Below are 15440 nucleotides of genomic sequence, written 5' to 3' on the forward strand. Positions count from 1 at the left end.
CCTCCGTGCACAAATGAAAAGTCTCTTGTCTATTCCCAGCTTGCCCTGCTCCAAAATCCACAGTGACTAATCCCCTATCAGCAAAACCATTCCCAGGCGTCCACCACTTCCCTTCCACCTCCGACAGCACACTGGGCACTGCTGGGTGCGGGAGAGGAAGAGCAGCCCCATGGGCACCGGTGCCAGAAGTCACCCATGGCCCGGGGCCGGCCTCATTCATCGGCTCTGGTCACGGCAGGGACACGTCCTCTGCTCCTCACCACATCTCACTGGAGGCTGCAGTGCTGGTGCGAGCCTCCTGCCTGCCCATGCTAGGAGCCGGTCAGCAGGACTGCACAAGGAGGCAGGTCCCAGCCCTCTCTTGTACACTCCCAAGGACAGCTAAAATTGTGAGGTCGAATTAGCGGGCAGTATCCCCCATGAAGCTACTGCAAATGCTCTACACTCAAATCATGACTTTAGTAGGTAAAATGTATAAACCCAGAAGTGACTCCTACGTAATTCTTGTCTGAATGAATTGTATTTTTGCCATGTCCTTCGTGGGTTAGCAGAGTGCTGAGAAACCATTTTGTTTTATTAAAACATCCTTATCTTCCTATTCTTCCCCTACATTCTGCTTGGTGATGGTTTTTCAGTCTCTCTGCTCATGTGTCAGCAGCACTGACCATGAGCTCTTTGTGGCTTATAAAATCCTACCTTATATTTTGCTTGCCCCACTTGCATACATCTTGCTGGCTTTACTAAGGCTGCAGTTTTCTAAAGATCCTTCCTTGACTTAAATAACTCATCTGAAACTTGCCATTTTACCCTCTGCATTTTATTGTCTGAAAATTTCCATACTGCATGGAGGAGAAAGAGGCTGTGTAGGGAACTGTTACAGGCACTCTATTGACTAGATCATTTTTATTTTTTTAACATTAGTATTAGCATTTTTTAGTACATCAGTTCATTAAAACTCATAAGTACTTGGTGAAATTTAATAACAATTACAGCAGTATGTAAACACAGAAACATACAGATGAAGGACATAACACCCTCTCTGTCTTTCTACTGTAGGGAGCTCAGGAAGTCTCTCTTCATTACTTTCAGCTGAACAGCACCCCGAACCTGCAGACCAGCTCATGCCTGACATCTGTCCTCTTCAGAACTGAAATAAGACATACACAAATAAAGCAGTTGTAGCCAAAACCCGGAGCCCTGTCATTTCTGTCTTTTAGAGGAATTAGAGACTGGAAGGCTTTTAGCGCATTTTGGCTGTTCCTTCCATGACGTCTCTTCTCAAAATGTGAATGATACGCAACCCTTAGCAGGTGCATTCCTAACTCTGTCATCAGAGGGCACAGGAGACACAAGAAGCGGAAGACAACCTGCAGGTCTCCAAAGCACAGGGCACACCTAAGACATGTCACCTGATGAAGAGAGGCTGAAGAGTATTGTCCTTAAATGCCTCCATGGGAAGCTTTGCTGTCCGCTCATCCAAAAACCTGGCACAGCACATTTCAACTACAGCGCAGGAATCTGCATAAGTGTGTTTGTAAGCTCAGGAATGTGTCATGTGTTTCCTTCCCTTATCCAGCAGGTCACTTAGATGCACAGGAAAATGGACATGGGACTCACTCTTGACCAGTCTCCAGTGTCTGTTTTTTGTCACAGTGTTATATTTGGGTACTTACTATTTTTTTTAATTATTTTTAATGAACCAAGCCAGTTTCTTTTCGGCTACTGAATTAGGATTTGGTATTTTGCCACAAGGCCTTGCAAAAATGGCCCATTAGATTTTTGCTTTCTGCCTTTGAGGAAGTCCTTAAATGGCTGTTTCAAAATTTTTCCTTAAAAAGCAAATAAAATTTCTGCCCAGTTGCCTTATTGTGCACGTGTTCGTACAAGCTTGTTGACTTTTGTTCCAACTCACATCCTGCAACCCAGCCTGTAATTACAGGACTCTCTGCCTGTGCAGGTGGTGCAGTTATGACCAGAAAACAATGCAGCTGTGTTTCAACACCGAAATGAGAAGGGGGAAAAGAAAGCTCTGACTTTTAGGAGGTGCTGGGATGCAGCAGGAGAATTGGAGCCTGGCTGTGTAGATGGGGAGGAAAACTGAGTGGAGTGGTGAATTGCTCGGAGCAACCCGCTGCGAACCTGTGCCCGGCTTTCCAGCCCCGCAGGTGGGAGGCTCGCTGCTGCTTCCAGCTCTGCTGCTGGGCTGAAGAAAGCCACCAGGGCTGGCTGCAGATGCCGACCAGCTCTGCCATCTCCTCTTTTCCAGGAGCTCTCCCAGCAGCACGTGAGCGCCCAGCGCAGCCTTTCCTCCTGCTTGCTGGCACTTAGCTGCCTTGCTGCTAGTGGAGAGGGAGGTGATGGGGCTGCCAGTGACAAGTGACAAAGGAGGCCAGGCTCGTGACCAGGAGCTGCAGTGTCACAATGGCTTTGCTCCTTCCCCTGCCTCCCCCTGTTCTTTGCACTCTGTCACTCAGCCACCACTCACGCCACTCCCCTCGCCTGTTTGCCTCCTATCTGCAGCATGCGGCAGGGCCAGGCGCTGCAGGACGGGATCTCCTCTGCTTCTATTTCTGCCCATGAGGATGAGCGCTTTGCATGCAGAGAGATGCAAATGGGCTGGTGTTGAAGTGGGGACAGACAGAGAACGGCTGGTGCATGTCCCTGCTGCTGCCTTGCTGTGTGAGTCTAGCACCATGCTGCTGACTGTGGTGGTCTCAAAAATTTGGGTGGTGCTGGGTGTGCTCAGGTTGTGCCTGCACTGCTTCCGCAGCCCTTGGAGGAGGAGAAGCCCAAACCCGGCGCAGTGCTGGCTGGGTCAGCAGGTGATGCTGATGCAGCTTCACCACCTGCAAGAGGGAAGAGGGAAGGAGAAGAGAATCGCCCTCCTGCTGTGCCTGGAAAGCAGCATGGCCACTTGGCCGCCCCGCTGGGTGCTGGCTGCAGGCACGTCCCTTGCACTCAGCCTGTGCTGGCTGCACTGCATCAGGGAAGTCCTCCCCCCGGCACAGCCCCGTGCTCTGATAAAGAGTTAAGACACTCTCAGAGGCGGTTCTGTGAGAACATTTCTCAGAGGGCAGTGCACTTTTATTCGAAATAATTTTCCATTCCATTTATATCTATATAATAGGAGGTGGCGCTGGGGTCCGAGTTTTCCATAGCCCCAGACCTCATTTCCCTAGCTGGGCTTGACCCCTGCTCAGCTTCCCCAAGAATAACAGAGAAAAGTTCAATGGAAGAGAAAGAGCTGTGGGTCTGAGCTCCTACTGCTTCCTCATGATTTGTTAACAGAGCAAACAGAATATATACATAGAATAGAATATATACGCATGCAGGAAAAGGCCTGGGAAGAGATGTACCCGGAAAGCGACTGCAAAGCAAGCACAACTGAGGAAATCATGGTGCTTGCTGCAGCTTCATTTTGATCCTGTAGCACTACACTGCTTGATACTTGGATATTGGAGAAATTATGGTTTGATACTTTGACAATGGAGAAATTATAATTTCTGTTCAAAATGTTTTGATTTTAAAAACTAGTTTTCATTAAAGAATTTTGATGAAATACAACATTTGAAAGAATTTTGTTTCTTGGCTTGGTGAATGAAGCAGGGGAGTACAATTTTGGACAAAATACGTTTTTATGAAGCAAGAACCAGAGGTGGTGTCGGAAGCCAGTTTCAGACAGTAAGCATGTTTCAGAGGCAGGGTTTGGATGGCCTCACAGTGACCTGGCCCTCGGTGCAGGCTTTCAGGGACAGTCCCCGCCACAGGGGCTGTCACCCTGAGAGTGCTGATGCACAGGGTTCCAGTGTGGGGCTTGCGCTTGTGCAGCATGGTTTCTGCTCTCACCCAGCTACCTCCTGCCATGCAGAGCCACCGCTTCTGGCACCTCAACTTTAAGTGTGCTGGCTTCTGACAGGCTCTGACCCCTCACTCCAGAGTCATGTCTCCTGGATCCTTCTGAGGACCTGACGGGGTGCACGGCCGGCTGCATCAGAGGAGCTCCTTGCCAACCTCTTGAGAAAGGCAGCACCTCATGAAAACCCCAGCTATTTTTTCTGCAGTGTAGTGAACAGCTTTAGTCATGAACGAGCGTGCCTAGTCTGCACCCCTGAAAAGACCGGAGGTGATTTCCAGCTACACTGAGCAGTGCAGCCTGTGCCCTTTTAGAAACATGCTGCCCTCCTGCCCTGCCCTTCCCACACTGCTTCCTCAGTGCCACAGGACTGCAAACCGTAGCACCAGGTCACGGGGACTGGTGTGGGACCAAAAGGTCCTTCCCTCAAAAGCTACTTGGGCAGACACATGCCATGCATGGGGAACTTTTCCTGAATTCAGAGAGCTACAGGAGTTCAAACCACTGGCAATTTGGGTCAGTCACACTTGGCTCTTTGGTCACCCACCAGATGAGAACTGCATCCCACCTCCCCATGCCAGCCAGGTTCCCTCCCCATCCCCCCCAGCTGGGGTCTCCATCAAATGCAGGCCCTTCACTCAACTCATGCATTAATCATTTGTCATTGTTCGCTTCCGCAACTGCCTACTGCTCTGTTCAACACACAGCCAGTGCTATGTCATGGTTATTGCCCTAATCAGATACCAAAAGTGCCAACCAAGTACAGAAAGCTGCAGCAGTGACAATGGCCGAGTTTAGGAGGCATTGAAACAGAGTGAGAGAAAAAGAAACTGTAAGGTATGTGTATAAGGAACAAGCAGGAAGAAGTGGGAAAAGAGAAAAAGCCAACAGTTGCCTACATGTGATGCTTTACAGCTCCGTGTGATGGGGAGGACTCTGCTGTCCCCATTCTTCTGGTTAAAAGAGAAAGAAAACATTAATACCGAGAATCAAAGTATAGAGACCTGAGAGTTTCTCAAAACTGCTGGGTCCACAAGAGTTTCCATCATTAATATACTTGTTGGGATATGCCTGAAAGGGAAACACCTGGAAAAGTAGAGGGCATGCCTACACCACAGTCAGATGACAAAGAGGGGATGCACCTAAGCCGTCATTTAATTGTCCCAGGCCCCAATAACGGGAGGTAGGGCCAGGCCCTGCACACATTGCTTGGCGCCGCTGCTGTAGGCAATGCAGCTTTGCCAGAGGCAGGGCTGACAGAGGCCAGCTGAACCACCTGTACCAAACCTTAGACAGCAACTCCCAAGTGCCCTTTTAGGAACTGCCCTCTTGCCCAGCAAAGCCAGATGAGTGACAATCAGTTCTGACAAGGCTTCAGTATTGCTTTACATCCAGTTTTTCACTCTCAGCCTCAAAGGACCCCGCAACATAGAACTGCTCCATTAAAACTGTACCAGAAATTGCTAAACACATAAATCCCTCACCAAGCTGGTAAGAGGATTTAACGTGATACTTTCAGACCTGCCTACCTTCCCTCGACTCTGCAGCAAGATACATGGTGGTGGTACTCAATGGTATGATAGCCACTATTTGATGTCAGAAGACAAAATTAATACTTTTAAGCAGTTATAATCCACAACGAAAAAAAAATCCTGCAGTCCCACAAGCACTGTCTTATCTTGAAAATGTCTCCAATTTGCTCCTCTCCAGGCTGTGTGCTCTTCTTCCCTACAACTCCTGCAGCTCTGTTTCTGCTTACTGCTCAGGCACAAAAAGTGCAGTGAATACAGAGCAGAGTGACACCCAGACAAATGATCCTGCACTACTGAAATGAGACTTTGGAGATGTTTGTACATACGAGTTTACATCTGGTTTCTGCTTTACCCCCTGATATAGGAAGCTCAGCAGTATAGCCACATAACCACACAGTGATTAGCATGGAGCCAGCTACAGCAGCTTAAGCAGTTTCCACCGCGGGCTCCCTGAAGGCACAGCAGGTTACAACCACATTACTGGGTTTGGGGTACAGAGAGGTGTTATGCATTTCAGAGTTTTCAGTAACTACACAAAAGTGCAGTTTTAGATTCACAAAGTGGAAGAGAAAAAAAAATGTTCTTGAGTGCAAAGGGATTCTTTTCAGATGCTGGGACTTGTAAGAGTCAGTGCCTATCTTAAGGCTCGTGTTGCCCGTAACCTCTGACATCTCTAGCTTTTCTTTGGGCAATGTGATGCTGGATTGACTCACAGATGGGACACGGGCTTTTTCCATTTTCTGCTGGTTCACTGAAAGACAGCCAAGCCATCCAGGGACACCTGAAAGTGTCCCGAACCATACTTGCTACCCAGAGACAGGGTGCCCACGTCCAAAGCTCTGCGAGCAGCTCCACAGCCAACGCTGGGGAAGAGCAAATTGGATGTCACATTCCTGCATCACCCCAAATCGCAGAGAGGGCAACAGCGGCAGGAAGGGAGAAGTATCCAGACCCCACCCCAGATGCAGCTTCTCCCTTTTCTAGATCAGTACAACTCCCCCAAACCCCAAAGCCATGCTGCATGGTGAAGAACACCCCACAGTGCTGCTCTCAGGAGGGAGCCACACACATCGGTGCTTTTCGTGCTATGGTCATCAAGTTGGCAGCGAAGTAACAAGCACTTCTCTAAACTTCCTAAATGTCAAGAAAATATTTACAGGCCCCACTTCTGCAAAGCATGCACGCCAGCCCAAAGGGCACACATGCACACTTCACTGGGTGCTGCCTGGCATGCTTTTCACAATGATTTTTATTAAACATTTGTGGTTTTCCTGCTGAAAAACCCAGCAAAAGATTAATGCCAAAAAGTGACTCCTCTGGGGCTGAAACTGTCAGGGAGCCAGGACATAGGGAAGTAAAGAGCCTTCATGTCCATTCCTTCCCCAACTTATTTTAGTGCCAGCTAAGCAAGAGCCAGCCTGGCCAGACCTGCAGCATGTCTGTGGGGGGAATCTGTGTTGACACTGACCCCACTTTCCATGCTCTGCAGAGACAGAGCAGACCTTAGGCCCACACACACGAATGTTTCACCAGCAAGTCAATTCATATAAAAATATTTCCCACGTATGCATTTTTTTTCTTTAAAATGGGATTGCTATGGTCTCTCATTTTCTCTAGGCTGTAATCATAACTTTGCAATGCTCCACAGCTGTGGAGATCCTGTGCTGGGCATTGCGGTGGGCTGAGCATGCAGCTCTGTTCCTGGTAGGCTTCCAGCAGAGCTGGAGCAATGCCATGATGTGCCCAGGACAGTTGGCAGGCAGGTTGGTGCCAGGACGAGCCACGTTCCCCAGGCCCAGTGTGTGCTGCAGTGAGCTCCTCCACCAGCCCTTGCTGCCGGTGGCACTGCGAGGAGCTGAGTGTTGTGCCCTGCTCGGGCAGCCCTGGGGCTGCAAGTGTTGCCCCCACCTGCTTGTAGGAGGGCAGTGCTTTACCACAGCATGATTTGTAATTTATTTCCAGATTCAACTATAACACTTAAATGAAGGTTTTCTAATGAGCTGTTTAAATAGTAATTAGAGGCCAGCACTGAAGAGGGAGATAAGTCTTGTGGGTATCTCGTCCTGCAAGAAAGGACCTGATAAGAATGAACTGAATGATTTTTCTTCTGGGATCAATTCCAAAGAGCAATTATCCCCTTGATACCATGCTGCTTAAACAGGAACAGATTGCAGAAACACTTGACAGTGGCTGGCGATGAATGGACCATTTTCCCAGTGTTTGACAAGGGAAGGCTGAAGGCTTTCTGCCAGTACCTGAGATAGGAGATGACCCAAATGGTACTGATATCACATTTTGTTTACATAAAATAATATTTTTTTTTTTTTTAAAGCTTTGCATAGATGAAAGTATCATCAGCAAGACAAGCTTTCCTGACTGAGATGATCCCATCTCAATTATTCGAAGTTTTTTTAAATTTTATTTTATATTTTTAAATTTCAGGTGCTGGGCTTCAGTGACTTGATAATGCTGACCAATAACCTGTGTGCACGTTTTTCACTGCTCTGAGCAAGATGCCTCATAGTTTGCTCAAAGTGGCTCTCCCCGTAATTGCATCAAAGCTGCTCCAGCTGAACAGATGAGCCGAGCTGTGACAATTGTGCAGGACAATATGACTCACAGACTTGGCTAAAAACTTACCAGTTATCCTCTGATGTTGTCTGAGAGTTAAGTAAGCTTGAACATTTTAATAGGCTTATTTCTCACCACGCTACTGCCTCAGGTGATCCTTTGTGTTGCAACACAAAATACCGTATCATGGGATTATTAGAAAAAAGAAAGGACCGTGCTCAAATCATCATTTTCTGTCACACTCTGCCAGTGCCAATATCTGGAAGGGACTCTACGGCAAATGGTGCAAATAGCAACAGATCTATGGCAAATGGTGGAAACAGCAAAAATCCAGGAGGGATTTTTTTAGGGTTGGAGTATTACTATCTGCAGTGAAGCATAACTGCACATAAGTGGTAAATGGAGTCAAATCCAGTTGGAGGCCGGTTACTAGTGGTGTTCCCCTGGGCTTGGTGCTGGGGCCGGTCCTCTTTAATATCTTCATTGATGATCTGGACGAGGGCATTGAGTGCACCCTCAGTAAGTTTGCAGATGACACCAAGCTATGCGCGTGTGTCGATCTGCTTGAGGGTAGAAGGCTCTGCAGGAGGATCTGGATAGGCTGCACCTGGGGTTGTTCAGAAGAGAAAAGGGGGCTCAGGGGCAACCTTATTGCCCTCTACAGATACCTTAAAGGAGGCTGTAGTGAGGTGGGGGTTGGTTTGTTCTCCCACGTGCCTGGTGACAGGACGAGGGGGAATGGGCTAAAGTTGCGCCAGGGGAGTTTTAGGTTGGATGTTAGGAAGAACTTCTTTACTGAAAGGGTTGTTAGACACTGGAACGGGCTGCCCAGGGAGGTGGTGGAGTCACCATCCCTGGAGGTCTTCAAAAGACGTTTAGATGTAGAGCTTAGGGATATGGTTTAGTGGGGACTGTTAGCGTTAGGTCAGAGGTTGGACTTGATGATCTTGAGGTCTCTTCCAACCTAGAAATTCTGTGGTTCTGTGATTCTGTGATAACTGGGAAATATAATTGTAGAGCAGGACACAGACAACAAAACCCTGGTGTTTACATGCATGTAAGGAGCACATGCAAGGGTGAAACCACAGGTTTACAAGCATGTGACCTGTTTTTTGGGGGATTCAGAGCCTCCTTCTCATTTCTAGCATGGTTTCACTCCTGGCATGTCACACCTTTGCTCCTGTACCACCCTTGTGTCTCAGCTCTAGGTCTCTCCTCCCTCCTATGTGCACACTGCACCCAGCAAGAGTTGTGGAAGCCTCTCAGCCAGCCCCACACCTAAGCTTACCATGCCAGGCTCTTTTAGGTCTTCTCTTGTGAGGCGGCATCATCATGTCCCTGACCTGCCTTCAGATTTCTCCACAGCTCTCATCTGACTTCATCTGCGGGGCCAGGAACCAGGAGGAACTATTACTGCAAGGAACAACCCCCTCACCGAGCTGCGCAAAGCAGAGCTCAGGCCTGCTGGGCCAGTGGCCTGCTCTGCATGCCAACCAGCCACTGCAGCTCAGCGCCCAGGTTCATGGCAGGGCTGTGAGCGTCTAAGCTGCCTGCAGCTGAGAGGGGACCCCTCAGAGGTCTCGGCCCTGCACCCCCTTCTCAGTGCCTGCTCACACCCTTGGGCTAGTCCTGGCCCAGCCTCAGATCTCATGGGAGCCATTTGGCTTGCAAAGGTGGAAATAACCCCCCCACGTCCACCCCCCCCCCAAATTTTTTTGTGTCAACGTTTGCTTTCTGCCACAGCCGTGCAATGAAGTGGCTTCTTCTTCCTATTTGGTAGCCTCAGCAGCTGCTCGAGCTCATCAGAGCTCCCCATGGAGAGCTGGGTGGAGCAGGACCACCTTTTGGCAGCAGTGACGTGTTAAAATTAGCCAGGTCATCCCATGAAATCACATCCTGTGAGAAGGCAATAAGAACAGGCATGAAAGAGTGAGTCCTCCCCAGGCTTCAAGACCAAACAAGTTCAGGACACTGGGGGATGCAGACGGCACAAGTCACAACATCCCACACCAAAAGCAGGATCTCTCTATTCTCTGTGTTCAGAGATCCTCTTCGATCTCTGTATTTGGTTTCTACAGTCTGTGACAGACTCCAAATCTAACCATGCATCACACAAAATCATGCAGTGCTTCTACCATTACTGTCTGATCTTCTCCAGAGCACGTCCCGCTCCTCCATGCACACCTTCTTCTGTGTCACTCCTGTGAGATCAGAGGACTCAGAGGGCTCCATGTGACAGCGCTGCCCTTCCAGCAGCTTTGATAAGCGCTCTGTCCCCTCTCAGCCTTCCTCTGCTCCCTTTTCAGTGACTCAGTGGCTTGCTAACACACTGAGGCCTTTCACAACGTTAGGTTTGTGAGATTCTAGGTGAATGTCAGCTCCTCATGTGCAGCAGATGCATCCCTCTGAACATCACTCCGCTATTTTTTTCTTATCCTGAAGGGCATCCAGTTCACTGTGCACAATTTTCCCTAGCTCCTTTGTTTTGATAATGATTCCCAATTACGGGTAATTACTAAATTTCATTAGCAATTTCTATGTTTTGTGCCAAGGCCATTAAGAAAAATATGAAACAACATCATTTCCAAGGCTGACTTTTGAGAAATCCATCTAGCACAGTCCTTGTAGCCCAGCACCTTCCTGCTCCTTTACTGAAGACTAGACAATTTGGATATATCCTGTCTTCTTTGTCAAGAAGATCAGGTTTTTTATCTACCCTGGCATCATTTACTTTCAGAAAATCCGTATCTCATCTTATCCATGTTCTTAATTATTCTCTATTTTAATGTTTATTCTAAGGGTTTGCATACTAATAGATTCAGACTAATAGCCGCCTACGTGCCAAGAACACATTCTCCCTACCCTGATAAATAGACCTCTATTTGCTGTTCTCCAGCCAAACCATCCAACACCTGTGGTTTGACAGATTTATTACAAAAACTTCTTCCATGACTTCAGCTTTGTGCCAGTCCTTTCTGATTTCTAGTGCAGAAGCTAACTGGTCCTACCTGCTTGCATGCTCAAGAATCCTTGACTGCTGCTTCCCTTTCAGTTGTGGCATTTCCCATCCCCATACACAGCATGAGTCATCCTGCATCTGCCCCCTCAGCCAGCATCTCCATTGCTACCAAAAAAACAGGGCAAAGAGTTCATTTTATTTCCAGACTATACTTAGATTATCTTTAATATCTGTCCCATCCTCAGTGCATACCAGCCTCACTTTTTCTTTCCTGCTTCCCTTTCCATTTATATGGCTGGAAAGTTTCCAATCGTTGCACAACCCGTCTTTTGCCATTTCCTTTAATAACCTTGACAAGGTTGCCTTCAGCCTTACTTTCAGACTTGTTTGCTTTTCTATCCAATTTAAAATCTCTTCCTAGTACTGGTCTTTCCTCCATTGCCTGTGGACTCCCTGATCTACTTCAACAGCATCCCTTCCTCCTACCCACCAACTCCATAACCCAATTCCTGCTCCCACAGATTCTCAAGTCCCTACCTTACCACCACGGGAAACCAACAGGGCTTTCTGTCAGCAGGGGGGATCTGCTGTTGACTCACAGCCTTCCTGGTTGCAAGGCCATGGGCCATCCTGTTTGTGTTTGGCCAGGGGAGCAGGAGAGGTTAACCCCACTGTGGACCTAGTGGGTGGGTGGTGGTGTCCTGCTGCAGAGAACAATGCTCAGAATGTGCTGGTTGGCAGCACCAAGGGGGTGCTGCCATAGCCCTGCATGCCTTTTGCCCACTGCACTGCAGGGTCCATACCAGAAATTAGACGAGTAATTTGGGCAGGTGCCTGCATCCACTCCAGATAGCCTAGTGTGCCCCCAGGGACCAGGTGAGATTCTTGTAATCAAGCAAAAGTTGATAATGACAGCTTTTAGGTCTCTCCTTTCAGATACTCCCCAAAGCCATGAAGGGCTCTGCTGAGCTGCGCAGCACAGAGTGCCATTGGTGCAAACCCACAAATATCCACAAAATTGGAGGAAAGATGTAGGTGGGAGGAGGAAAACCCTAGGAACGTGACCTGGGAAACATCTCTGCATTAGTGTGCCTTGCTGGAGGAAGAGTGCCCTGGTCACCACAAAGACCTGCTGTGCAGCAGCAGCACTGCCAGAGGGTCCTGCCCACATGCCTGGCTCACAGATGCCAGAGACAACCAGGAGCAGAACTCCAAACCTGTAGTTCCACATCAAGTCGCTCCTCTGGAGCACCTTTGCAAATGCTCTGCCTGGAACAGGTCTCCCCTGCAGCAGGAAGAGAGATGGGATCCCGTGAGTCAGCTGCGTGCTCTGGCTACAGTCTGCTTCTGCACCAGGGCTCAGGGCATTGCTACCTTAGAAGGTTTGTACTGAGAGGAGCAAAGTGCTTTAAAATAGGACGAGAAACATTGCAGCTCTTGGAATGGCTCCAGTCTTGGCTGGGAAGTTGAGACATGCCTTGGAGGGGATGGGAGTCCCCTTGGAAGATAATCAGAGATTTCGCGTCTCTCCTACTTCCTTCTATTTACAAAGTTAGTGAAGCCAGAAAGCTGGTTCTCCACCCCCACCCCACATATGACAGCCTCCCTGCTCATGGCAGGACTGGGGTGCAACCCGATGTGAGGTGCTCTGAGATAAAGAGGCTCCTGATGGCCCCTTGTGATTGACAGCCACTGGGGAAGGGGGTGTCAAGCTGCGGGAGAGTTTCCAAACCCCCACTGCAGCCAAGAGCAGGGCAGTGAGAGACAGTGCTGGAAGGACTTCACTTCCTAAGGGCTCGTCCTCATCAGCAGGCACGTGTCCCAAGGGCTTCCCAGACACTGGGGCAATGCCAGCCCTCACCACACCAGGAAGGAGCACTCTGCCCATCTCCTGCTCACAAAGGAACAGCTCCAACAGCGGTTTCCCCTACACATAACTCCTGTTTGCTCCCCTCTTGCCTCCCAGCCTCACACCAGCCTCTTGCTGGGCTACAGAAACTGGCTGCCACGCCAGTTTCTTGTTGGCCAGACCAGTGAGTATTGGGCTGGAAGGGCTCATCCAGAGCAGCCAGTGAGTGTCCCTTCATCACTGACCATCTCAGTTCACACAGGCAGGGCGAGCAGGTAGGGCCCCTCGCCGCTCCTCCGCAGTGGTCTTTCCCATCCGTACTTGTAACCTGATCGCGAAGAGCCTGGCCATGGTATCTACCAGGCAGAAAACCATGGCCTCTGCATCTCTTGTGGCCTCTCCAGCCACAGTCACCGATGTGGCTACTCAGATGGAGGGCTCAGGGAAACACACCACCGTTCAGGTCTTGGGCTGCAGGGTGTGCCCGAGCCTCCTGTAGGTATCCGACAGCAGCAGCGAGGGGTATGCCTGTGGGAGGTGTGCCCAGGTAGAAGAGCTGCTCAGCCAGGTAGCGGAGCTTTGGGAGGAGGTGAGCAGGTTCAGGAGCATCAGGGAGTCAGAGAGGGAAATTGACTGGTGGAGGTGTGCTCTACCCTCTCTGAGACAGACTCACGAGCCTGCCACAGCACAAGTGTCTCCTGCCATGCGGACGACAAAAGTTCCCTCATCCTGCCAGGCAATAAGAAGGGACCTAGGCCACGGGGGGGAATGGAGGCAGGTTCCTGTTCGGGGTCGTAGGCAAGCCCTGTCCCTGCCCACCTCACCTTCCCGTCTACTCTTATATAACAGGTATAAAGCTCTAGATCATGACAGTTAAAACAACGATATAGAGAAAAGCCTGTCCCAGTTGGAGAGGGTGCCTAAGGCAAGACAACCTACCCCCAGTATTGCTACATCATCTGTCAAGAAAGACAGAAGGGGGACTCCCTTCTGAAAGGGACAGAGGGCCTGATACGCTGACTGGACCCAAATGACAGGGAAGTCTGTTGCCTCCCCGAGGCTTGGGTGAGAGACTTCGCTAAGAAAGTCAAACGCCTGGTATGGCCCACCACTACCCGCTACTGGTATGAGGCTGGTAATGACGAGGTGGCATTGAGAAGTCCGAGAGTGATCAAAAGGGACTTTAGGGCTTTGGGGCGACTACTTAAAGGATCAAGGGCACATGTTGTGTTTGCCTCTGTCCTGATAGGGGGGGATCAATGCTGACAAGCAGTCTCATCACATTAACAGGTGGTTCTGGGACTGGTGCAACCAGCAGAACTTTGGGTTCTTCAATCATGGGAAGGTCTACGTGACACCAGGCCTGCTGGTACCAGATGGGATGCACCTCTCTCAGACAAGGGTAAGGATTTTGGCACAGGAGTTGGCAGGGCTGATAGACAGGGCTTTATACTAGAGTCGAAGGGGGAAGGGGATAAAACCAGGCACGCCGGTGATGAGCTAAGGGATGATGCCCTAGAATCAGGTGTGTGCCAGTGAGGTCCTTTGGTTGGCTCCACAAGATGCTGCGTGGAGGGAAGTGTATTTGAAGTGCTTCTACACAAATGCATGCAGTATGAGGAATAAAATGGATGAGTTAGAAGTCTTGTCCCAGTCCCACAGCTACGACACCATGGGCATAAGCGAAACCTGGTGGGATAAGTCCTGTGGCTGCTGTGCTGCAATAGATGGTCACAGGCTCTTCAGGAGGGACAGGCAGGGTAGGTGAGGTGGTGGGGCGGTGATGTACCTGAAGCATGGGCTGGACTGTGTGGAACTGCAAGTTGGCGATGTCAAAGTTGAGAGCCTTTGGTAAGGATTAAGGGGTGAACAAATAAAGGGGATGTCACAGTGGGAGTCTATTACAGACCACCCGGCCAGGACGACAATGCCGATGAATTGTTCTTTGCAGATGCCTCGAGATCAACTCCCCTTGCCCTTATGGGGAATTTCAACTTGCCAGACATCAACTGGGATCACCACACGGCTGACATGAAGGGAACCTCAGCTCCTGCTTCAAACACCCAGCAGAACACGTGGCTGGGCACTTGCTAGTGATGCTCCTCAGCAGCTGTGCTTTGTCAGGGCTCCCCCTGCCCCAGTGCCCATAAACAGAGGCACAAATGGTGTGAAAGGAGCAAGAAGCTTAAAGTACTGCAGGTTCCCCCAGCACTGCCACAGGACGGTCCAGCTCTACTTACTGCTCCTGTCAAGAAACATTTTCCAGACAAGAGGCTAGTACAGGACTGATGTCCAGGGACAGAATTTACTGTGGGTCAGGAGTCCAAGCACATAGACTGAAACAGGTGTTGACACTCATTTTCCCACCAAAGGCAGTGCAATGTCCTCCCTCCGCCCAGCGATCCAGGCATATGCTCTCCTGGTCTTGCATTGCTCCCCTACAGCGTGCTCCCGCGTCCCCCTCCAGCTCCAGCGGGACCCATGGAGCCGCACCTCACCACGGTGTGAGCAAGGATTCAGACATGCAAATCCTAAGGCAAGCGTGTGCGTGTTGCAACAAGGAGGAAACTGTTCGGCACAGGAACTTGGCTCTTCTTAGGAACAGATTCAGGGAACAAGCTCATGAAAAAGTCTCGAAATATTTTGTTTTGATCCGTGAGCCTGGCAAGATCTCCT

General features: G+C 49.7%; 1 protein-coding gene across 34 annotated transcripts in view; it reads right to left on the minus strand.

Moving 5' to 3' along the window:
- EXD3 (exonuclease 3'-5' domain containing 3) overlaps positions 1–15440 on the minus strand; it is a 296729-nt gene that overhangs the window by 70144 nt on the left and 211145 nt on the right. The window contains exon 19 of one of the 34 annotated variants that reach the window (XM_072025500.1): positions 887–1147. The exons of the other annotated variants lie outside the window; for them this stretch is intronic. Coding sequence (XP_071881601.1) covers positions 1142–1147 — 6 coding nt within the window. The 3' untranslated portion in view covers positions 887–1141. Of the gene's footprint in view, positions 1–886; positions 1148–15440 lie in introns of those variants that run through there. 34 annotated transcript variants of the gene reach the window in all.

Source organism: Anas platyrhynchos, chromosome 18 (assembly GCF_047663525.1).
Source record: "Anas platyrhynchos isolate ZD024472 breed Pekin duck chromosome 18, IASCAAS_PekinDuck_T2T, whole genome shotgun sequence".
Classification (NCBI taxonomy): Eukaryota; Metazoa; Chordata; class Aves; order Anseriformes; family Anatidae; genus Anas; species Anas platyrhynchos.